The sequence below is a fragment of the Astatotilapia calliptera genome, chromosome 4, assembly GCF_900246225.1.
Source record: "Astatotilapia calliptera chromosome 4, fAstCal1.2, whole genome shotgun sequence".
Lineage (NCBI taxonomy): Eukaryota > Metazoa > Chordata > Actinopteri > Cichliformes > Cichlidae > Astatotilapia > Astatotilapia calliptera.
The window spans coordinates 31,793,844-31,818,747 of NC_039305.1; the positions used below are offsets into that span (position 1 = coordinate 31,793,844).

Consider the following 24,904-nt stretch of genomic DNA (forward strand, 5'->3'; position numbering starts at 1 on the left):
AAACTAGGAATTTAATGATTTCTGTATTGATGCAGTTTCTCTCTCTGACCAGACGGTGGAGATGCTGGACTGAGTTTGAAATGGCATGTGGTGGAGCACAGACAGGCATTTTCCCATGTACACATGTTGGATTTCCTGTGGCTAACAACCACTAACACCATCAAAAGGCTTGTGAAAATGAATTTAATGACTACATGCAGGATATCTTTGTGAAGTAGAGCAATGTTGCCTTCCAAATGCAGGCCAAAGTGCGTTTGGATTCTGTGTTTACTGACTAAAAACAACGACTTTTTCATTATTTTTGACTATTTCAAAGGACAAAGGAGGTGCAGTGAGGAGAACTGACTGTGTTTATCACCCTCTCAAGCTGAGAGTGCTGCTGCTGCAATGTGTCACATGGCATGTGTCAAGAACCGCCCCTCAGCAGCGCATCAACAGGAAGACCACACGCAGGGCAGGACAATGAAATGTCACGGGGGAGTTGCCTACTGAGCTATGTCTGCGCGGCGTGCACCCAGCCAACGTTGGTGTGGTAGCTGTGCCTCGAAAATGATATCAGTGGCTGTTCTTTTCCCTCCCACACGACGGAGAGGTGTAGCATGTACCTCCTCATCATCATCCATGTACTGTTTGTATCTCTGCTCCATCATCTCTCTCTGCCACCTCTCCTGTTCCAGAGTCTGCTGGATCAGCTGAGCCACTTCACTCTGTTCCCCCGGCTTCTCCCGGCCAATCACAAACCTAGAAAACAAAACCAAAAACTTAGGATTTGTCATTCGCAAGAAAAGGAAACAATGAAACATTTTACACAAACTGCATATGTGGAAAACATGAAAAAATTCACTGTATCAACATCAAACCTGAAAAACTCCAGAGCTTCAAAACACACCAACTAAAAAAAAAAAGTAATAATATGCAATTTATACCACTAATGGACAAAAAGAGCTTCCATAATGTGAAATGTGTTTCAAAAATGGAGATGTGGGGACCACACGTTGGAGTGTTACTCTACCTGTGGGGACCAGCAGCCCTTATGGGGACAAAATGTGGTTTTAGCGTCACGATTGCAATGAGGTTATGTTAGGATTAGACACTCATTCTTGATGGTTAGGGGAAGCAGCTACAGGAAGCATTATGTCCTCACAAAGATATGAAAACACAACTGTGTGCGTGTTTAGAGTGAGTGCGACACAGACCTGACTTTGCCGGTGGTATTGCGGAGGACAGTGGCAGCAAAGCTCTGAGTAACACCAACCAGGCTGGTCCCATCAACCTCCACTATGAGGTCATTCACCTGGATCCTACAGACACAAAGAGAACACTGTATGCAGAGCGATGTTTGGAGAAGACCAAGGTCGCTCAGTGAACACACCTCTCACATGCAACGACAAATGTAACTATGAGTGTCTTTGACCAGACAGGCCTGTGGACTAGCACTGGCTCCGTGTAACATCCTAGCCTGTGGCATTTTATGCTTTTGCCTGTTTATTTTAAACTGGTGTCTCTAACAAAGAGCTTTAAAAACTTGCACTCACACTAATGAGAAGAAGGTAACAGTAGTGAGCAACTATCAGCTAAAGAATCAAGTTTGCAAAGAAATACATTTAAGGCAAAAGTGTACATTTAGCTAATAATCAATAATCATGCATGCTGTCCAAAGAAAAATAGTGTTAAGCCTACAAAAAAGGGCCAACTATTGCTTTTTGATAAAGCACATAGTTAGTGTTGGATCATGTGACCTTGACTCGTCCCTTATGCTGCATTAGGTCTAGGCCGCCCCTCCCTGAGCCTGGTTCTGCTGGAGGTTTCTTCCTGTTCAAAGGGAGTTTTTCCTTCCCACTGTCTCATAGAGGTCATATGATTGTTGGGTTTTCTCTGTTCTCTTTGATTTACTGCAGGCTCTTTACCTTACGATATAAAGCACCTTGAGACAGCTGTTGCTGTGATTTCGAGCTATATAAATAAAACTGAAAGAATGAAAAATGCATGTCGGGGCAGGCAGGTTGAAGAAGGTACCTGCCGTCTCTCTGCGCAGCTCCGCCCTCAGTGACCGTCTTAACAAAGATCCCCAGCTTCTCCAGGCCCATATCAGCTCCTGCACCCATACCAATGATACTGATACCGAGGCCGTCACTGTCTGAAAGACACACAGACAACAGAGCCATATCTCAGTGCTGAAAATTAAAACATAAATACATCATTACTGTTAATTAGAATCCTGTCATATTTATTTTGCTATCATAATAACTAATCATATTATAGAGTGACGGAAAAAAGCATGTGGGATTTATCCACATTCAAGCTATTAAATATTAGTGAAATTATAGCTATTATACAGTGCTGAGAGCAGCCGTCACGCATGGTTGCTGGTTCAAATCCATTACCTTCAGAGTTACTGGCTACTAATTAGGCCAATCTGTGCTAAATTTAATCCCATAAGGGGATAATGGAGCTGTTAGAGCGACAGTGTATGTCCACTAACTGCAGCCTCTTGTGTGAGTGTGTACAGTTACATAAGAGGCTTGACTGAGTGACTCTCGGTGACATGTAAGACGCGTGCAAACCTTTCTCCAGCTCGACGGGAAACAGGTCCAACTTTTCGACCCTCTTCTCCAGCTCGTACTCAGCTGACGCTGCCATGGGGTCAACGTCATCATTACGTCGGTCGTAATCTTCATTAGAGTAGGTGGTAAAGACCTATGCAGAGGGCAAACGATCAGATAGCTAATCCAAATGCATCTAACTGAGAGGGCTAAGTGTAAAAACAGAGGCACTCGGAAAGTTCCCTGAGGAACTCCTACATGAAAGCCTCATAAGCTCACAGTGACTGGTGAAGGTTTGATGCTGATGTGCTACACACGTCTTTTTGCATGTTCAGGTATATGTCCCAATCATTTTTCATACAAAAATTGAAATATTTAACCTTAAACATCATCAATCAAACTGTATCTGCCATTTGAAAAAGGTCTTTTTCACTCAACTGTTTGGGGATATTTTGCTCACGTTGTAGACAAGAACGAAGATGGCTACGACGTTAGCAACACCTGTTCAACCTCTTGTTAAACAGAATATCTAATCAGGAACTTTGTGCACTGAGGTATGGTTAAGAAGACCAAGCATAAGACTGGGGATTTTCTTTCTCTCCAATTATTCTTCTTTGGACAGGAGCTGTAGAGAATAGAAAGGAAACAAGGGAAGGCACAAAGAAGCTGTAGCTGTGCCCAAAAGAAAGAGGAGTCTGAACATATTGTTGTTGACAGGTTGGTATGAGTATTTCACAAACTGCTGTTCAGACAACACAACACTGGATTTCCCCACACCACCATCTGCAGGGTTTACAGTTGATATCCAGTGAGCAGCAGTTCTCTGGGGAAACACTTTACGGTCTACTCTTCACTGCAAGGCTGTCAAATAAAGGTTAAAAAAGCTTATTTTTAACATGTTGCCTTGTGTGATGAGTCTCATTTTCTCTTACTCTCAGAAGTCAGAATTTGCCATAAACAGCATCAAAGCATGGACCCACTGTATGCCTTGTATCACTGGATAAGGCCACTGGTGGTGTAATGGTGTGAGGAATATTTTAATGGTACATTTTGTGCCCGTGAGTACAAACTGAGCATCATTTTAACACCACAGCAGTATTGTTATTGACCATGTGCATCCCTTTATGACCACAGCGTATCCATATTCCAACAGGATATTGTCCCATGTCACAAAACTCAAATCATCTCACACCAACACACTGCACTCAAATGGCCTGTAGGTCGTAAATCAATAGAGCACCTTTGGATGTGTAGGCAACAAATCTGCAGCAACTGTGTGATGCTGTCACGTCGATATGAACTACAGTCTCTGAGGAATGTTTCCAGCGCCTTGTTGAATCTATGCAATGGATAATTAAGGAAGTTATGAAGGGAAAAGTGGTTCATCCTGTAAGGTGCACCTAATTCAATATTTTAGACACCTCTTAGTTGCAAAACAATTGATTAATTAATTAAAAATCACAAATTAAAGCTCAGAAATGATCATAATGTGAAAGAATGTATATATTTAGTGTGTATACTATTATTCTTGTATTATTATTAGATTATACATATGTCTCATCATACAGCAACATTTGAGGCCACTTAAAGTTGTTCTTCCCGTCCACACAGTGAATAAGCTCTATATGCATTTACCTCTGGCTTCATCTTGATCAACTCCTAAGAGAAACTTAAAGCTCTCCAATGGGAGCAGACGAGAACGGTGAGAGTCAATCAAAAGGTGCAAGGACACACACCAGAACTAATGAGCTGAGGGGAGCTGGAGAGCCTCATAATAAACCTCCGTCTCAACACTTTTCCCATCTCCAACTCTGATCCAGTGCTGCTTTGAAAAAGGTGCAGCTTTAGCTCTTTTTATTCTAGAGCCATAAGGTTACAAACACTGCACACAGACCAGGACATGCAGGAGGACGCTGGGTCTCGCTGTGGCTTGGTTTTGACAGGTGGCATGTTTGCATGCTAGGGAAGTACGCTTCTACATACTTCCCTTGTTTTTAACTGATGCATTAGATCTTCACTGCACATCATTAGCCTGCGATACTGGGCGAAGCATCCAGAAATATTATCTCACAATAACCATTTACATCTATTGTGGCTTTATGGTAAATGGTAAATGGCCTGTATTTATATAGCGCTTTTCTAGTCCCTAAGGACCCCAAAGCGCTTTACATATCCAGTCATCCACCCATTCACACACACATTCACACACTGGCTTTAGACACAGTCCGTACACTCTCACTGTACTGTGCTCCATATCTTTCTACTGAAGCCCATCCAAACCACCCCACCCCCCCCTGTTAAAAAAGGTCAGCAGCATCTGTCTCCCTGGTGACCACCTCTGTGATCACGTGGCTTCATTTCCATGGCAACCTCAGGCTTGCCCAGCGGGATTTTGGCACTGATATGCTCTCTCTCACTGTCCCTGTCTGGTAGATATGCTAATATGTGTGTGTGTGTGTGTGTGTGTGTGTGTGTGTGTGTGTGTGTGTGTGTGTGTGTACACACAGACCCATAGGCCTTTATGTAACAGTATTATTACATTCCCTCGAGCGTAGGAGGTACACACACAAATACTGTGACACAAACAGGGTCGGAGGGCGGGATTGTAAGACTGCTTCCTGTTGTCACGCTTCCTTCCTGTCGAGTAACTTTAAAGCTTAGTTAGCGTGTGTGTCTGTGCGTACATGAAGCTTTAGGGTGTTCCTTTAAGATGTCAGAAACACAATCTCTACTGTTCCTCAGGAAAACAAACACACAAACAAAGAAAGATAAAACAGCAGGTAGAACATAAACAAAATAACAAAAAAAGTAAAGTGCACCCAACGACAGGAACAAGGTCGCCTCTAAAGTCTGTAACCCTGCAGAAGTACTCTGAACTGAAAAGCTGACCCTTAAAGTTAACATGCACCTGTAACCTAGATTCATGGGAGTAAACAACCTAGACTCAGTCCAGCGTTACTTGTACAGCGCCAAAGGTAAACAATAAGAGAGAGAAAACTAACAGGAGAAAGCATCTGCTGACAGCGGGAAAGAAACTGTCAGAACCAGGGAGGGGCGGGGCCATCAGCCGTGACCAGAACTTAACAGCAATGATAGAAAAGTTTCTACAGAAGATCAATACACGTTCCAATATTACAACAGGTGCCTTAAAATAAAAGTCAAAATTGCCACAAAACTAAACAGCAAACACGGTTTAAGATAAATTGGCTTCTTCAGCAGTTTAGTAATATATTAACTTAAGATTAAGGTGTGGTTGTTGGGAGAAGCATTAGAGTCCTAATTTAGGCCCACTCTGAAGAAGAACCCCATAATGTAACATGACAGGGATTTTCATCCACTGTAACTCACGCCATCTCTCTGAAATTTATGGTCTCAGATTTCAGGCTGAGATAAACCTAATGACATCATTATGACTTAATCTGGGCTATTCTTCCTCCTCCAGTCCAGAACATTTCCACAGTACTGATTGTGGTACTACATAGTATTTAAACAGTGAGTAAAACCAATGGAGGTTACGCACTTAAACAATCTCCTTAATGTATTTCAATGAAGTTTGTTACTTTACTAATCTATATTGATTTTTTAACACAGGATCAATACGTTCAATGTTACTCTCTTGAAATAGGTAAACATATGCTGGTAGTTTGTTCACTTTGCATAATCATAATAAACCCTTGGTGTCAGGCTCTTTACTGATTTGACCAGCTAGCTGCCGGGTCAGCTAAGAGGCTCCGTCCTGTTATAACAGTATCCACTTTAAAGCTCCACTGGGTTTGGCAGCGTGGCTCACAGACTCTGCTGCAGAGTCCCAGAGAAACAAACACCGACAAATATTAAAATGTTCATTTAAACTTGGGCAACTTGGTGTATTTGAACATTTTTACTTCAAAAAGAGAAGTCACTCTGTAATGATGACTGTTGATGACAAGAATCAAATCGAACCTGCAGACCGCTTCACAATTGTGTATTAAGACCTCGTCTTTTGTCAGTTTGAATGAATAACCAGTATTCGCGTCTTTGGGAACAAGTGAAGCTCATACAGATCAGCTCAGCCCTTCAGTGAATATGATGTGAAAACAATACATGTCTTTCTTTCGACTGACAATGCTGTGAATGGAAGCCTCAGCAGAACCGGGCCAGTCAGAAGCTACAAACTTACTACACGCTGGATAAAAGCCAAGCCACCGAGAAGTCCCCGGGGACCAGCCCGGGCCTCCAACACAGCCGCCATGACAGGGCTGTGTAGCCTCTCTGTAGCTTACAGCAGTAGGCTTTGTCTCCAACGTCATGTGAAGTTTAAACCAATCAGAGGAGCCCCACAAAACTCGTGAAACTACACAAAAAGCTGGAATGAAGGATTGATTTAAAGCCCGTCAGATCCAAACTGGTGCCAATATTTTGCAATTAAAAATCTCATGTAACTATATCTGATGGTTATATCTGAAAAGATCCTCGTTTAATTTCCTATTTCATTTCAAATTCTTTGCTCAGATCAGCAAATAGCTGACATGGTCCAATATATCGGCCGGGCTCAGTGTGGATGGATGGATATACGAGGCCGTTCTTTACTGATATTAAACATTTAATTTTACTTATTCAATTAAAAATACCCTACAAGTAATAAGTTAAATAAAAATCTAATAATTTTTTTTTAAGTAAAAAATAAAAGCAATAAGTAAAGCTTTGGGGCGTTCACTTGACATGAGCTACATACATGTTGTTAGATCTCTATAAGCAGCAGGCAGATAATGTCGCGTAGTATAAACACTGGAAACAGGAGGAAGCAGCTAGCTTGTTTGTGGGTCAGGCTAACATTGGTTAGCACCCGTCGGTTTTTGTTTACCTACTGTAGAGGTTTTTAAAGTCGTATTAATCATGTAAACATGCTTCTTCTTTTTTTTTAGCCAAAACGCAAACAAGCACATCCTGATATTTTGAGTTTTTTGCAGTCATGCTGAAATGTATCGATTTATACTGGTGTACTGGTGAATCACCTCATACTTTATCAGAGACTTCCTAGTTCTGGTTTCTGATACGTGAGCATCAGCTCCTTTTTAAAAAACGAGTTTTCCATGTGATAACAAGCTAAACAGTGTTTATACAGAGAAAACTCGCCTTTGCCACTGTAAAATGTCAGCGTAATTATAAACGTGTGGGTGTTCTCAGTTTGTTTGTATCCTCCTGCAGGTCTGCCTGTCTCAGCCGGTCTTTAAAACCAGTATTTTCCGAAGGCCTGTGTAAGCAGGAGGTCAGTCACAGTGTAATTGACAGTTTTAAACTCTCCGTTAAAGCATCGTGAGACAACTGTTGTTGTGAGCCGGAGCTGGAAAAATAAAACTGGAATTAACGTCTGAATTTTAACACCTCTTTCAAATATGTTCAGCTTAGTCATGTGATCTAATTGTCCCGGCGGCTGGCGCGTCCCAACAGGTAGAAACAAAATTGAATCCGCCGACACCGCCTCTGTAAGTGGCGCGAGCTGCCAGAGAGATATCAAAACCGCCATCTGAGTTAGCCGCCGGTCAACTGAGAGCACTATCACAGGCTGTACAACAGAGGAGCGAGGTGTGCCTTGATAAATATTTGAAAAAGCGTCTTATGTGAATGCCACCTGGATGAAGCATGGCTCTAAATTAAGGTCTGACAGATGGATCACAAGAAAATTCAGGTTGAGTCATATCTGGTGGAGACGAGTCCTCAGGCGTTGGCATCTCCTGGGTTGTAATTTGTCCGTACTGAAAGGCAGCACAGAGCCGAGAAGCAGCTGGCAGAGGAAAGCTTCTCACTGAATGCTGCAAAGTCCAGATCACAGGTCTGCAGGTAAGTTTTATTGTAACTGCCACGGTGACGTCTGAATTTGGATCTTTAATCGAATTTCATTCATTTCAGATGGGATCAGAATTTTAGCCAGCCAGTCTTCGTTGGGCGGCTCGGGGTATGGCTGCGTAGCGCTGTGGACACGTGACCTCTGAGTGAACCTCGAGTTAATAAACAACAGGCACCAGATTTAATCGATTTGATTAGTGATGTGACACTGAGCACGAGTGTGTGGGCAGAGCTCCTCTGGGGATCTGCATAAATAGTTCTGAATTTGTGAATCGCACTACTTTCAGTTTCTGCTCATGTCACAGTCAAAGGGAAGCCACTCTTCCAGCACTTCCTGCCACATCCCATCGACCCTCCTCCCCCTCCACACTGGTCCTGCAGCCATTAAGGTTGGGTCCATTTTATTTATGCTCATTTCAAGCTCAGTATTTTTATTCTCGGACTCTACTAGGGTAACTTTAAATAATCCTTACTTATCTTATTCCTGCTGCAGACTCAATGAGGACATTCAAACACATTCACTCCATAAACTGTCTTTATGACATCATAAAGATCCAAGAGCAGAAAAAAGGCCTGAAACAGAGCAGTCTGAAGCTTTAAACATTTCTGCATATGTGAAACCCTGTTTAATATGAACATCCACTATTGTAACACTATAAACACTCACAAGCCACTTCATTAGGTCCACCTGCTTATTCACTCCGTTATCTAATCAGCCAATCGCAGCAGTAACTCATTTATTCAGACGTCCGGACATGTTCAAACTAAGCACCAGAATGAAGAAAAAAGGAGATTAAGTGACTGAACTGGCAGACGGGCTGATCTGAGTATTGTTGCTGACCACGTCCATCCCTCTATTAGCACAGCGTGCCCATTTTCTGATGGTTACTTCCAGCAGGATAGCACACCATGTCCCAAAGCTCCAATCATCTCAAACTGGTTTTTTGAACCTGTTAAAGAGACCAGTTTGAACAGTCCCCAGATCTTAATCCAGTGGAGCACGAGATGAGACGAGAGATTTTACATCCTGGCAAATCTGCAGCCGCTATGTGATGCTGAGCAACGTTTGCAGCATCTTGTTGAATCTGTGACGCACGTAATCAAAGGCGGCTTTTAACTGATTTCAGTCACAACTGGGAGCATCATTACCTTTGTAAAGAGATTTTCCCCCTTCAGTTCACATAACTGTACACACCAGGTAGTTTTTTAAATCCAAACAAAGCTCTATTCTGTGATTCTTATCAGCCGGCTTCCCCTGCTTGTGCGCGCTTTTTTTTCCTCCCTGAGGAAAACAAACACACCCATCCACATTCCAGCTGCTGCTTTTAACAGTCCTACAGAGGTGGCCTTGTACACAAGTCAGCATCTGCACTGTGTGTGTGAGAGAAAGTTTAGACCAATCGCATAGCAACCTACAGCGGCCACTCCGACGTGTCTTCATCACGCATTAACCTTTATGATGACACAGCGTCCGCGTGCAAGTCCAAAAATCACAAGACCTCTCACACAGGCTGATTAACCCGTGCTGTAATCACATGGCATTTCAGCTGCAGAGGACATTTTAATGAAGCGATGTTCTGCAGACTTGCTCAACACTTGAGGAGCTCTGAGCTGTGCTGGCTAACGCCAACTTCATGATGCAAGAACAGCAATTACTCCGTTCCAGAAACCGGCTGCTGACGGCACTCGACATGCTCGGACAGTGAGCGTCTCTGTTCCCTGCAGCGGGACACCTCTCAGACGAGCGATGGGTTCAAATCAAACAACGTCCGCTCCTCTAATGGCGCTTCATGTACACCAAGTGTGTTTGTTCCAACAAATATGTCAGACTCATTTGTGTTACCTGAAATTAAAGCTTTTCCACACTCATTCATATCTACCCCGAAACAGCCGATATATCACGTAATGTTCTTTTGCTTGTATTGTGCCGCGAACCGAGGCCCCTCCAAAAGCATATAACCTGCATCTAAAGGCTTATCAGGCGCTTCACCCAGCAACCAATGGTCTTCCTGCATCTGGTTGAGGTCCAACACTCTTTTGAAGCAAGCCAACTTTCTGTCAGACGGGATGTTTATGTTTCCAAGTTTAGCTAGCTTGGCACCGTGTCAGCACTGGACAACTTTTCCTGACAGAAGATGCCCCTGAGGCGAGGCCTGTTGAAAGACTATTGTTCCCTGGTCCAGCTGAAGCTATTGACCGGTAGCTTCAGTACTCTGAAATCAAGTTGTTTTGTTCTTTCTCCTTTAGACTGTGAGTAATCTGCACTGCTGCTTGGCTGTGATTTCATTTCATTCCCCCTCATAAACCTCCGCTTCAGTGCGGCGTCATTTATAGATCTTCTATAGCAACGAGCATATGAGTAGGAAGCGTGTGTGTGTGTGTGTGTGTGTGTGTGTGTGTGTGTGTGTGTGTGTGTGTGTGTGTGTGTGTGCACATAACTGCTGAGTCTAGCTTTAACTGTTGAAGCTTCCTCTGAACCAAAACGATGATCTCTGCTATGTCAGATTTGATTTATTAATAATTCTTCATGTCTGACATTTCTTGTAACACAGTAATGTCAAAGCGACTGGACAAGCATCACTGTTTTCTTCTTTGCATTGTAAGAAACGGCACCAGTTCATACATGAATGCTTACTCAGTTTCTCCTGAAACTCTAACAGGTCACAAGAGTCTGAGATGATGTCATGTATACTAAAATGTTTACATTTTACAAAGGTGGATGAAGTTGTCAGATTCTTTACTAAGTATAATCGTCTATAAGTTCCCCGTGAACAGCAAGTTGTAGATAAAGGGACTCAAAGAATCCTGAGTTCAGATCTTTGGAAGAATTGTGCAAAAAAAAAAGATGGTTTTAGAAGCGTAACTTCCAGTGGAAAGAGGCTTTTCAACGCTTTATCCTCATTAGGAGTAACCCTGAATCTCTCCTCTGTGCTGAGTGGCTTTGTCATGTTTCGGACCTGCTTGTACGACAGGGTGTTTATCAGAAGTTCGAGCGGATGGTCTCTGCCATGCAGCTGCCCCTGGAAAAACCCTGAAACTGTTCTTTGTTGATATGTACAAGGTGTCAAAACTAGTCGTTAAAGGTACAGGAGAGGTTAGCTTGATAAAGCCTTGTTTTGGGGAAAAGTTGTCAAACTCTTTAAGCTATTTTTTAGCACTTTTCATGGCGTTTTTATTTCCCAGTGACCACTTTAGTTAGAATAAATGCCCCGAGGTGTTTCAGGGTGACGACCAAGTGGCGGATGTTACTTGACTTTGACCAGTTTAGAGCGATCGCCAAATCTACCGTCAGCTAGTGCCAGGGTTGTACTGGAGCACGACAAAGTGAACAGGAGCACGAAAGTGGACCACATGTCATGTTTTATTCTGTGACTTTATAAGTCAGCTTCATAAGTGTGACTGAAAGGAAATAACAGGAGGAAACTGGAACCTTCCCAACTGAGTCCATGTCAGCACAGTCAGCCTTTAGCTAGCTTAGGTCTAATTCTGTGGATGTTTTTCTAGCTCTTTTTAAGCTCATGTCCACACTGCAGAGGATAAACTGGTAAACCAATATTTTTCTCCTTGTTTTGACCCTCAAACTTGATTAAAACTGTGTTGCTGGCCTCCAAAAAACAACAGAAGCTGTGCTTTAAGCTGCTGCTGTGTTGGAAGTGTGTAGGTGTTACGTTTGTAGACCCACGTCTACGTGTTTCAACCTTAGTGCACACACAGCTGGGGGCCACTGTCAAAATATGTAGAACAACCATTAATGTGCGTTAGGCATGGTTCAAATGCTCAGAAAATGTTATCAGAGGAATGAAGTTAGAAGGACACCTTCATGAGAAAAAGAACAATTTGTTGGAGTAAAGACAAAGAGGTTTGAATGCTGTCTTCAGATTTAACTGTTGATTGCATACACGCAGTGTTTACATCTTAATAACCATTAAAGTAGAGTTAAGTAAATTTAGTCAAAGTTATTTTCAATAATAACCTTAACTTTGAATAATGATTCAAGACAGCTGCTCAAATATAAAACGAAGAACAGAGTAAATGAAAAATCCTCCTGATGTGGAGGACAAAGAGTCGAAAACAACGAACGATGTCATCTGTGCTAATCGTCTGGGCTCGCTTTTACTCCGTCTTTAATGATTTATTATTTTGTCTTTCTTTGTTGCAAACTCTGCTTCCATTACTCTCCCTGTGTCGGCCAATCAGCACTTCACCTGCATGCATCATCATCATCATCATCATCAGGTATCAGGCTGGATAAAGGTGCATCCTTGTATCTTTGCTGTTTTTGTCCACAGCAGAAAAGCCACGCACACAAACATCATCTAACTCGCACGAGCCAGATAGTGTTTAGTGCAGAACTCAAATGAAGTGCAAAGTGAGAGCCCACTCTGATGATGCAGAGATGCAAAGATGGGGCGGGCATGGAGGAAGTGTACCTTGAAAACGCTGGCCACAAAGCTGCAGCTAGCAACCAACTGAATCACTGTGGCTGAAATGTTTTTGCAGCCCACTCTTGCACTTCATCGCCAAGAATTATACATCTTCTCTGTAAATCTATCACAGTTACTTAAATATGTCTTTGAATCAAGAGGAAAGAACGGCAACACACAAACACGGACACATATTTACTTTAAAAAAAAAACCCGATCTGAATCTGAGACCCAAAGTTGTAAATCTACCCGGGTGCAGCTGTTACCTTTGTAGTAAACAACACAACACAGCCTCAGGCCACAGCTCCACTTTTAGCCGCTCTGTGGCCAAAGAGGTCAGAAGCTAAACGTTTCCAGGTCCATGAAAATGAAAGGAATTCCTTTTTTTGCCCTGACGCTTGGCCTGAAATTAAACCCGTTCTTCCTGCTACCACCCCGTAGTAGCAAACATGACCGAGCGGGCAAAGCTCGCCATCACTTGCCGTTATACAGTTACATCAATTCTAGATCGGCATGCAGCGCTCTTCCTTCCTGTTCTTATCAGTGTTACGTGCTACATTATCAAACTCTGTGGTATGTCATTCAGAGGGCTGTCTAAACATATTAGGGGACGCGTCGTATTATTATTAATGCAGGTCGAGACAAGTTGCACGACGCAACAAGCTCAACCAGCTGACTGTTGCGAGGCTGCAGGACAGCTCTCCATCAGACAGGAGAGCTTCTTTTGAATCAAGAGCTACATTAACAAACACTTTGAGCACTGGCAGGAAGTAGAATGGCGAAATCAAAGAGTGAAAATCCCCTGTGCACCCTTCGTGTGTGATGAAGGAAGTCACTGAGTGTTTTTCAATTGTTTTAGGGCAGTGTTCATTTTTCTTTGAGTTTCCGTGGTTTCGTAAATTGCAGAGCATGCATGAAGCGAGTGCCATCGCTCGACTAAGTTAGTTATGATCTAACTTACTGTAAACCAAGAGTCTGGAGCTCAAGATACTGAGCAGAAGGCCTTTTTAACTTAATGCTACTGACCCCGTCTTCCTGCCTTTTTAGTGCTTAGCAGCTAGCGCTCGCTTCCTTGCTGAAAACAGCAGCTACTCGGGTTGTTGTGAAACTAAACTTGTGGTTCTGAAATACCAACATATATAACTTCAAGATGCTAAAACACTGAGGCAAAAGGGACTTATTATTCTATTATTCAATCTAATAGAAAAATATGTAACAGGTACAAGTTTATGAGCAATTAAATAAATTGTCAAGTCCTCATATTTATTAAAAGATCAGCGCTTTCTGTTTGGTGCTACCTTCAACATTTTCCCTCGACCAGCACCTTAATTCAGGAGGATGAATCCTAACGATCAGCTCGCTCCTTAACCTCTCTTTCTGTGCTGACATCAGCACAAAATGCACACATAAATCCAGAGAATCTATTGTTTCATATTAAGTGTAATGAACACTTAAGAGTCTGTGCACTACTGGAAAGTCGGTGGCGTTTGCTTTAAATATCACTAAAGCAGTAACTGCCGTGTCTGGAAGATGAAACCACAGAGGAAGTGGCTCAAGATTGACTTCCTCTTATGAAATCGGAGTGGTGGATACAGTAAAATTAAGACTAATGTGCGCTATGTGAGCACAAAAAAAAAAGAAGAAGAAAAAACTCACTCTGATTGGCTGAGTGCTGAAGCGAATCTTTCTACTGGGTGGCGGAGGCTCCTCTTCCTCAGGAAGGCCAGGGATTTCTGAGCAGCTGGACTCTGGCTGATATGCCTCCTCCTCGTCTTCGTCGTCCTCATCGTCCAGCTGGCTTCCCCCAGAGTCCTCCTCCCCAAGCCCGCTGTATGCGCTGATATCTATCAGATCTCCCTCAGAATAATCCTCCTTCCTTGAACCATCCTCGTCATTCTCATCTTCTTTGGCCCTCTCCTCAGAGTCCTCTTCTTTCTCCTCCGATGAAGGAGAGGAAGATGGAGGCTCTTTCTCTCCATTTTCCAGCGAGGCATGAACCTCAGCTTGCACCAGCCTACCCGCGGCCTCAGATCCCGCAGTGGCGCTGTCCTGATCGCCAGACTGTGGCTGCAGCCCAGAGGCTTCCACTGTACTCGAACCCTTGGCCTCAGTTGCTGCCGGCTCTGGTTTGGCCTCCGATGAAGAGGAGATGGAAGTGACAGTCACTGAGGAAGAGGAGGAATAGGAAGAGTTGGAGAGCTGGTCCCCCGACAGTCCAAATGCATCCTTCTCTTCATTGGTCGCGGCTCCCTCCATGTTCCTTTCTAGAGAACCCGTTTCTTCATGTAGCTCTGCTGCCTGGTTACTTATAACTCCTGCTTTTACCTCATCTTTCTCGTCCTTATCTGCAGGTATCACCTTTGTCTGGAAGAAAAGCACAGGGAGATCATGTAGTAGTGCAATCAAAAGATTTTCTAGTTCAAGAACTTCCCTACAGCTTAATTGCAAAGTTTTAAGTTTTTGAGAAAATCCTTTTCACCTTCCTGTCTGCTGCTTCCACCCTGGGTGGAGGTTTGGGTTTTGGTGCCAAAGCAGGGGCTGACCGACGCTGGGGGAGGTAGAGATTGTTTTGCAGGTCACCCTTTTCGAATGCGGCGCTGAGCTGGCTCACAGTGGGACTGACGGCCTCGCCTGGCCCGGCTAAAGCTGCAGTAGACGAAATAGAAGGAGGGGTGGGAACAGGGGGATCATCTAGCCGGTCCAGAGCTTCGGTGGACCCATTAAAGCGAGCCACAACATCTAGACGGCTGCCCTGGAAGCCTGACGCCCGCTCTTTCTTCAGCAAGATGCGGTTAGTGGCAGCTTGCTTCTCCTGAAGGACGCACAAATAACCAGTCAGTTAAAGATTACAAGCGAGCTATGTCAACTAAATGATAAAAAATAACAACGCAAGTGTAACATCTGACCTGCAGAGTCCGCTGCTCAAAGATCCTCCTGGTCTCCTGGAGCTTGGACAAGCCCACAGATGAGCCACTGCCCTCCCTACCAACTTTAGAGTCAAAACGGTTGACCCTTTCAGAGACCGTGCCCCCAAGTTTCAGCAGGGCGCTGTGGTCGACGTGCTCATTGAGGCTGGATACTCTCGGCAGGGACAGTTTCACTGCCTGTTCCTTACCTACTAATGACAGAAAATAAACAAGTTGTAAAAAAACGAAATTGTCCTTTAAGGGAAGTACAGGCTAACACCACTGGAGTTCACCAGAGCAGGTGGTTTTATCATTAATGAATTTTGGCTACACGAAGTATCACAGCGTGGATATCATCAACACATTTGTCTTTGTTCATAACCCAGTTTCTATGCCTGCTACTATCAATAAACATGGCCTTAAGTGTTGGTGGTTAAATTTAGCCGCTTTAGCAGGAGCTTAATAATATATGTTAAAAACAAAATCTGAACTCACTTCAAAACCATAATCTTGTAAAAAGAATACACACATATGCAACATAAGGATACTGGTCACAAAAGACAGGCTAACGGCTAAAGGCTAGTTAGCTAGTTCCTAGCTAGCAACCTTACTAGCTAATCCATGTAAAAAAGGGCTTCTTCTGTCTGTAGTGTAGCAGTAGTGCAAGTGCTAAGGTTGCAAATACCAGGTGGAAAAATGCAGAAGCTACAGTGTTTTTACGCTTAAGATAAAATCTTTTGAGGATATGAAAATCTTTTTATTAATGTATTTGGATGCTCAGTTCCACTCTGACAGGAGGCAGAGGAGAACTGAATCATCACAGCAAAATGCTTTGAGTGTGAGGACTAATGGTCCCCGTGACTTTATTTTCAGAGCACTTCTCAAGCTTTTGTTGTTTCCAGGTTACAAAAAACCATCTTTTGATCACAATGCAGATACTGAAAGCCCCACCCTCTCTGACTGTTTGACTGGTGAGAGGTAAAAAGAGTTGTTGAGCACAGCACTCAACACACACACACACAAACATGACTAGCCGTGCTAACATTCGAAGCTGACTTATCAGATAATTTGTGTTTTTAAAGATTTCTAGATCAAACCTTTACTATGGTAAACCCGCTTCTCTTTGTGAACACTGGAGAATTTAAAATTTTTCTGTCTTTCGATGGCCGACACCTGAGAATTAGAGGATATTTGTGGTTCTAGTTGTGTAAGTAACCCTCTTGTATATTTCCAACATATCACTCACATTACTGTCTACCAACTTTCCATTGGTAGTCATTCAATCTCGCCTTATTTTTCACATTAGCTTAACTTGATACTCAGCCACTTCATTTCACCAGTTGTTACTTGGCCTGTTATGGTCAGAAGTCAGAAAAGGAATCATTGTCATTGCAAGTATTGGGTTTATCTTGCACATTTGAATACTGGTACCAACCGATATTACTTTTGGCATAATATATTCTAAATTTGGTGTCTGAGAGCCGCACTTGCTGCAGTAGTCTTCTGATCGACACTTGACACAAAACCTCCACATCAGCGCTGGTATAGTAGTAGAAGCAGTCGAGACAGAAAGCAAATACATCAACACATTGCAGAATTTTTCCCCCCAAACTATTGCCGCATCGCTCTCTGTATAACTTGTAATTTTCAGCACTGAAATGATGGTAAAACCCAACACGATCACTGGTGACGCTACGTGTGACATCGAGGGGAACACGAACAGCCGAACCTTATCTACTATGAATCAGTCCTCATTAGTACCAATGTAATTTTGTCGGTACCCTAAAACAGCAGTCCGTAAACTTTTGTTTTGCGCTACGGACCGGTTTATGTCCGACAATATTTTCTCTGACTGGCCTTTAAGGTGTCTCGGATAAATACAACAAGATTTATTCATAACAGACAGACCCAGAGAAACCGAGTTAACTATTAAAAACGATAAAAATAATCAGATAAAAACCCTGAAAACCATAAATTTCACAGGCCCGGGTGTGAAATTACCAAACGACTCACAGACCGATACCGGTCCGCGGCCCGGGGATTGGGGACCGCTGCCTTAACTGAATTCGGTAACTGACCCTACAAGTTGCTACATTCCTTGATTCTAAAGGGTTCTGTGAAAAGGCTAGTTACCAATCATTTTGGCTCCATCCTCTTCATCGCCGGGAGACTGCATCTGCATGAACATGTTCTTGATACGGTGAACATTTGAGCCATATTTCCGGCCCCTCCCAGTAGGCCGGGGCAGAGGAGCGGGTTTTGAGGCAGGGTCAGCGCCTCCATTGGCGGCATTGTTGAGGTGGTCTGTGGCCTTCTTCAGCGCCGCAAGACCTGCCTCGTAGGCATTGCGGTGGGGAGACGGACTTCGCAGATTAGAGCTCCCGTTGCTCCCACCGGAGGCCCCGTTGCCTCCCGTGGCCGACGGAGGCTCAGTCTTCATCATGTTTGGTGAGTCAAATGTCCCGTGGTGAATAGCAGGTTGGCATGAATGAGGGGGGCAGCATCCTGGAGCTGTCTGACATTCACCTCCTGAATAAAACAGAAAGAGATCAATGAGCCGTGTACTCTGGACACGTCTGTGCATCGGTTTAAACATTCTGAAGGATATGAGGCAAATGAAATTTACATGTTGCATTTTTCAAAGCTTTAACCAGCAAATTGCTGTGCAACTGCAAACATGCAGATAAGAACCACAGATGTTCACAGTGAACAGCTGAAGCCACCCAGCAGGCCTTCATTTTGTTGCACTGAAGTAATACTTTAGCCCAAAATGCCAAACAGCCAGCGGTGCCAGCTTCTCAAGGGTAACTATCCTAGTTTACAAAGGACCTCTTGGCTGTATGCTGTCGCTCAGACAAGATTTTTGATACATACAATTAGGTTGCATATGATTGTGATCAATAATCAAAGACTCTTTAACGAACACATGTATTTGTGCCACCTGTAGGAGCCAGCTGGGAGAGTGTTAACAGAGTATAACTAAGCTGAAGATGAGCGAACTTGGCATTAGACGACATCACAATCGCCCCTCTGTGTACACCCACACGGCGCTGCCGCAGCAGTCAATATAATCCAATTAAAACAATGACGCAGTGTGACAACTCCCCCCCCCCCCCCCCCCCCCCCCCCCGCGTGTTTATATTGCTGCTCCTAATGCCAAACTTGCTTCGTGATAGACTTGCCAGATAAATACATAGCACGAACACAGAACAGCCCTTTGGTCCCAAGATATCACAGTGTTTTCTCGTGATAGCATCTCATTTACTGGTTGACAGCATTTGTGGCTTGTGCTGTCAGATCTTTGCAACAGGGATTCCTGATGTTTTCATCAGGCTTGATTGACTCTATAAAAACTATGTAGTATAACAGAGACAGCAATTAGAACACAATGAATTATAGAAAGAGTAATGAGGTTTCTTGATAATCTGCCAATGACGTGCTAAACTACAAAAAAAATAACGGCAACTTTGATTTGATTTTTTTTTCTTTGATAGTTGCGTGACCTTTTATGATTTAAGGTCACGGCAGTAGTTTTGAGTGCACCAAATTTAACAGATCAAACTAAATTAGGAAAGTTAGATTAGCTTAGCTTAACTCAGGTAGACAGCTAGCCTTGTACAATCCAAAACAAACAATTCCTGCTAGCACCTCCAGCTCCTACATTGCGCAACCCCTCACATGCTACCATTGGCATCACTGCACAACCCTGGCAAAGCACAAGTTCCCAAAAAAAAACAACAAAACAACCTGCAGTTCTACTAATGACCACTTGAAATTGACTTAAAAAAAACAAAAACAAAAAAAACGCGACTCAATCTCCACAGATTCCAATGCTAAAACGTCCAACTTTTCAATATTAAAAAGTGAACCTGGCACAAGAGGTTTGGATCCCTAGTCTCCCTCTTCATAACAAATGTATAATGCATGTTTTTTTAAACATCTGTTACGCCCTAAAAGGTGCTAAAGAGTGTGGCTGCTGCCGAGTCTGCGTACACAGCTGATAGCTTAGTGCTACGCCACAGTTGTAATTATTAGCATCACTGATCTGAACGTCTCTACCACTTGTGAAGTATCGATCCATTCTGGAGTGTTTTTGTTTGTTTTGGACTTATCAGACAAGTATTATGGCTTGCTGTGTGGTACAGCCTGCCCAAGGAATGTGTGCTTCAGCTTTTGTATTTCAGTAGACTGTTGTTTTGCACTAATTAGCATCTAAGCCTCTCAACTAAATATGCTAACTTCTGGCTGAAAGAAATGAACATGGCAGAAGCCAAAACACTAACATTAAAGCCTTAAAATGTAAAATCAGAACCAACCACGGCATCCATCTTTTACATGCAGTCTATGGTTACCAATTTGTAGCAATCTTCTCTGTTACATCTTCATAAATAGCGCCATGGGGTTTTGTGCAAATACATTTCTTAGCTAGCCGAAGTAGCATCAAGGTGATAAGACAGGTGATTCCCCTTCTTTAGTACTTCAATAATCTAACCCTGATGAAAAATAAATAAATACATTTGTAATTTCAAGGATTATCTAATGGAACGTGGACACAGCCAGAGACACGTCTGATTTTTCCAGCAGACTGTGGGATTTGTGTGAAAATTCACAGCTGATGTGTGAAGATTCATACTGTCATTTATGTTACACTGTCACAATGTTACCTCTACTTTAACTTATCATTGCTCAATGCAAAGAAGCGCAACAGTTCATTTTACTGCGAGCAGCATTTACTTGTACTTTGCCTCTTTGAGTCTCAAGTATAAAACCTGAATCAGAATTTCCACTAAGGATTGTACCAAACGGACTCCAAATGAGGATAGCCACCGATACAGGAGCCCGCGATTTCATGGGCAACTAAGGCTGTGTTTCATTTGTCTTCCACAACTTGAATTTACAAGGTCACCACAAACTGCCTGAACTAAATCGCTACATTTTCCAGTATCTTCTGTGCAACGTAGTCGAGTTTGTGTTTGGCTGTTAATCAAAAGTCAATGCAGCAATTACATTTTAAACTCTTAAGATGAACAACTCTCTACTCAACAGACTAAGAAATCTATACAGCTCAGTAACAAGAACTAGCAGATGTTTTCCTTTGTTGCATGATAAACTAGAACTTAATGAAAATGAATGTTCCTCAGTGGCTTGTGCTTAAGGTTTAAACATTTCCATCTCCATGTTTTTATTGCTGGAACTTCTGGAATAGCTTTTTAGCAAGTTGTTCTAAGACAGCTTCATTCTGATTGGCTGCGCCTCATAAACAGAAGGTCTGGATTGGCTTGACCTCTGTGCTCACAACCAAAGCTGTGAGCCTAAGATGACGTATTAGGAATAGCTGGAGTAGCTGACATCACAGAGGCCCAAAGGTAGGAAAAATGGTTGAAACAGAATGTTTGCAGAAGCCTGAGATACTGACTGAGATTCATGGTGCATGTTTGACGTTCCAGCGTTTGCGGTTGCACATAAAACTCCTCTCATTCCCACTTGCAGCTACTTACAAATGCTTTGCAGCAACATGCATCGTTGCTAAAGGAACCCCGAGCAGGTTGGATCATGTAACCGTTTAGCTTTCCGTGACGGTGCTAACAAACAGGATGTCGATGGAGATGAAACCATTTTTAGAGATGTGAAACTAATTAAACTAAACAAAGGCAACACTTTATATTACCGCCCACGGCTGTAGCTACGTGGAATCTCAATGCATTTATTTTGAAATCATTATAATTGCCTACAAACATTTTAAGGTAGACACACTAGAATAAGGTCATGTTTTTACAGGAAAGAACAAATAATTAAACTGTAAGTAATTTTAAGTAATGTGCAACTAGTTATAAGTGATGCACGATCAGTTTTAAGTATTGCATCACTTCAGGTAGAAGATAAATTTACATTGTAAGTAAATGTAAGTAGTGTGTAGTTACCTGGCAAACAAACAGTATTATGGACTGGCTCAAGTGTTATCCAGTGATGTCAATATGTACCTTTTCGACGCCTCCTATGAGGATCTAATGATTTCTTACTCAGACACGAGGGCAATCTGAATATCTTTGGATGCTAGCGTAAGGGTCACATGTCTGAACTTTTGCCATCTTTGCCTGCAGGAAGTCCTTTTATGGAGAAAACCAGTAATTAAAAAGAAATTATCAGACAAAACAATGATGAATTCTACTTGTAAACATAGCTGAAAGGCAGTCTGGGTAATAAGAAGCAGTGTTTATAGTACAGTCTGGCCTCACACTTACTCCAGATGGCACTGCCGGCCATGGGGGGTGGGGTGGGGGGGCAGACACACACACTGCAACAACGGTCTTGTGACACTGTCTTGCTAAATACTCAATTCTCACATACAGATCATGTGAAGTCAAGTGAGCAAATTGAATGTAAAGCCAATAACTTTCTCACACACACACACACACACACACACACACACACACACACACACACACACACACACACACACACACACACACACACACACACACACACACACACACACACCTTTTATAGTTCTTGGCTCGTTTCCTGATATTGTTCAAATGAAGCTCCCGCTCTGATTGACAAACAGCATGACAAACACACATAAACCCCCAAAACGCACAACACCAGCAAACAGACTCCAACTCCAGTCTCCACCATGACGTGGGCGGGCCTTTGCGCCTCTTCATTCGTTGGTGTGTAGCCACCAGTTCAAAGAAACGTAACTAAATCCAGCACAAGTATGGTGAAGCACCTCTTTCGAAGAACAACTCAATCCGCCTCCTGCCTGCCTCTCATCCCTCGCGGTTTGGGGTTGCTTCCTGCCATTCAGTGTAGAGTCTAACTACCAGCTGGGCTCCAGGTTTCCTGTTCAATAACACACATGGTTTCACACGCAGCAGCGTCCTTTTCAGTTTATTATAACCAGTTGGTCTCACTCTCGAAACATCAGGGTCACTGATTTGCCTCAGCTCTTACTGACTTCTCTAATCTCTAACTAGATAACAGGATATTGCTTTCACCTGTACTCACAGACAGGGCTCCCATCCTCCACCCACAGACACACACACACTCAGTATCAAGTACGGCAATACGATCCAAAAAATAAAAACAATGCACCAGAACCACTGCCTGCACCAGTCACCCTAAGCATATGGAGGCAAGCATCTATTGACTTGTAATCTATTTATGGGAGGTCCCTGAACGCCTCCTCCCATCACTAAATACAGGCTACATCACACGCACAGCCTTCCCTGTGTTTTTCTAAGTGTTTGGGTGGTTAGTATGGCACAAGTGACCTTGTCTCATGATATACTGTAAAACCGAGGAGTGCTCAGTTCACTGTAACCGCTCACATCTGTCTGTGTCACAGTCTCTGCAGTAGCTCAGCTACATAATGCTTGAAACTGGCACGATAATACACTGGCCGTTCAGACGCGAGCATTAAAGTCCTTATGCCCTGCGTGCGTCACGCACAGTGTCCAACAGAAGGCACATTATGGTAAACACAATGACTCCATCTATTCACACGACAATCGCTGCATCGGGCCTCGGCTAGTGCAAAGGTTCATTCTGGCAGACAGTCTGCCTGCGTGCTCCTCCTGCTGCTGCTGCCACAAGCTCGAGAGAGGCTTTGTTGGCATAGCGACATATGCTCCACGCACCAAACTCCTATCCGAAAACGGCTCCTTTTTTGTGCCGCTTCTTTTCTAGCAAACACGTCAATCGCCAAATAAGACTGAATACGTACTGTTAGTAAGCGCACACTTTTCAACAAATCGGCGTCCGAGCAGCACACACAGCAGCGTTTATCTCACACTAATGTCAACTATTGTTTGCGGGTCGCGTGCCGTGGTCCCGCTCACTGCACGTCAATACCAATACGCTGTAGCACTATGCTCGCACGTTATCATTGGTTTTAATTTGAAATAAAAAGGTTTGACTAATGAGTCTGGCGCCGAATCCGACAGAGTACCCCGAGGAACCCGGAGAAGTTTCAAATGGTCTGATAAAAGGGTGGGTAGCCCTGCTGGCAGTGAGTCGAGTGCAAAATTTCACGTTTTTGTAAAGGACTTTGGGGTGGCGTTCTCTAAGGATAAGCGTGAGCAGTGGAATAGGGTGTTCCCGCGTGTCTTTCCCTGCTGTGTTTCAGCGCGGCCGTTATTACCCGGTTGATACGATGAAGGCGCAGAGCTGTGGCGGTATCGGACGGTTTCACCGGCCGGTTCCAGGACCCAGAGGCAGCCGGTACGCAGGCCCCGCTCAGCGTCTGCTGCGCCGCGTCGCTTCCTTCCTGCAGCCTCTCTCCTCTCCCGCAGACACACGGCAGCTTTTTTAACGCGGGTAAAACGACGGCACGAACTGACCCGTGTGCTAACCTTCAGCCATACCTTGTATTCCAGCTTGATGAAGCTGCCCGGTGCTCGTTAGGACCCGCGGTGAACGCTGTCCATTGTCCTTCTGTTGCTGCCGATTCCTCCTGCGAAGCAAAGCAGACTGAGTGCCTGCCTCCTCTCTGCTCCTCCTTCTCCTCCCCCCTCACATCATCTGTTTTCCTCCGTCCCCCTCTCTCTCTCTGTTTCTTCCTCACCCCTACTCCTCTTCCTCATCTTCTCCCCCAACCCGTTTCCTGCTCGCTCACACCTTTATCTGTTCACACACACAGCCTTCTCCCTCCTCGGTCGTCGTTCATCAGGTGTGGTTGAATTCATTCCGTTAAACAAGCAGCAACTACCTGATCTTATATAAAGCGGGTCCTGCCGGCCCCCGCTGGTTAGCTGCTTTTTTTGGTTGTTGTTTTTGTGTCTCTGTGGTTGGATGACTTTTACGAGCTGCTCGGTAGAAACCGATCAGCGAGAGCTCCTCACCAGATACAGTAGAGCTCCAGCGACCTCTGCTGGCAGAAGCTGTCACTGCCAAACGCAAGGTGCAGTGACGCCACCGCTGCAGCAGCTGTTTGCACTCATTTACTGTACTTTTACTGTGATTTTACTGCTTTTTATTGACAGGTTATTGCATTTTCAATACCTTACAGTACATACAGAACTTTTTTACTAACATCATTGTAATTCTATACTTTCATTTACCTTTATAGCTTTAATTTACTGTATTTTTACATTTTTTCCAGTGATGCTGTTATGGGTGTATTTTCATTTACATCACTTTCATTTTTGTTTTTCTGCTGTGTTTACAATACTTTTGATATACTTTTATACATAAGGCAAGTCTC

General features: G+C 43.5%; 1 protein-coding gene across 3 annotated transcripts in view; it reads right to left on the reverse strand.

The window, feature by feature from the left end:
- Positions 1–24,227, reverse strand: part of LOC113021449 (neurabin-2-like) — a 36,692-nt gene extending 12,465 nt beyond the window's left edge. The window contains exons 1-9 of one of the 3 annotated variants that reach the window (XM_026166148.1): positions 24,066–24,227; positions 17,833–18,228; positions 15,700–15,908; positions 15,273–15,605; positions 14,450–15,157; positions 2,565–2,697; positions 2,017–2,137; positions 1,197–1,301; positions 606–741 (exon numbers count right to left, since the gene is read on the reverse strand). In XM_026166148.1, the coding sequence (XP_026021933.1) occupies positions 606–741; positions 1,197–1,301; positions 2,017–2,137; positions 2,565–2,697; positions 14,450–15,157; positions 15,273–15,605; positions 15,700–15,908; positions 17,833–18,142 (2,055 nt within the window). In that variant the 5' untranslated portion in view covers positions 18,143–18,228; positions 24,066–24,227. The other 2 variants (XM_026166146.1, XM_026166147.1) reach the window with 2 other exon arrangements.
- Between the last annotated feature and the right edge of the window lie 677 nt (positions 24,228–24,904).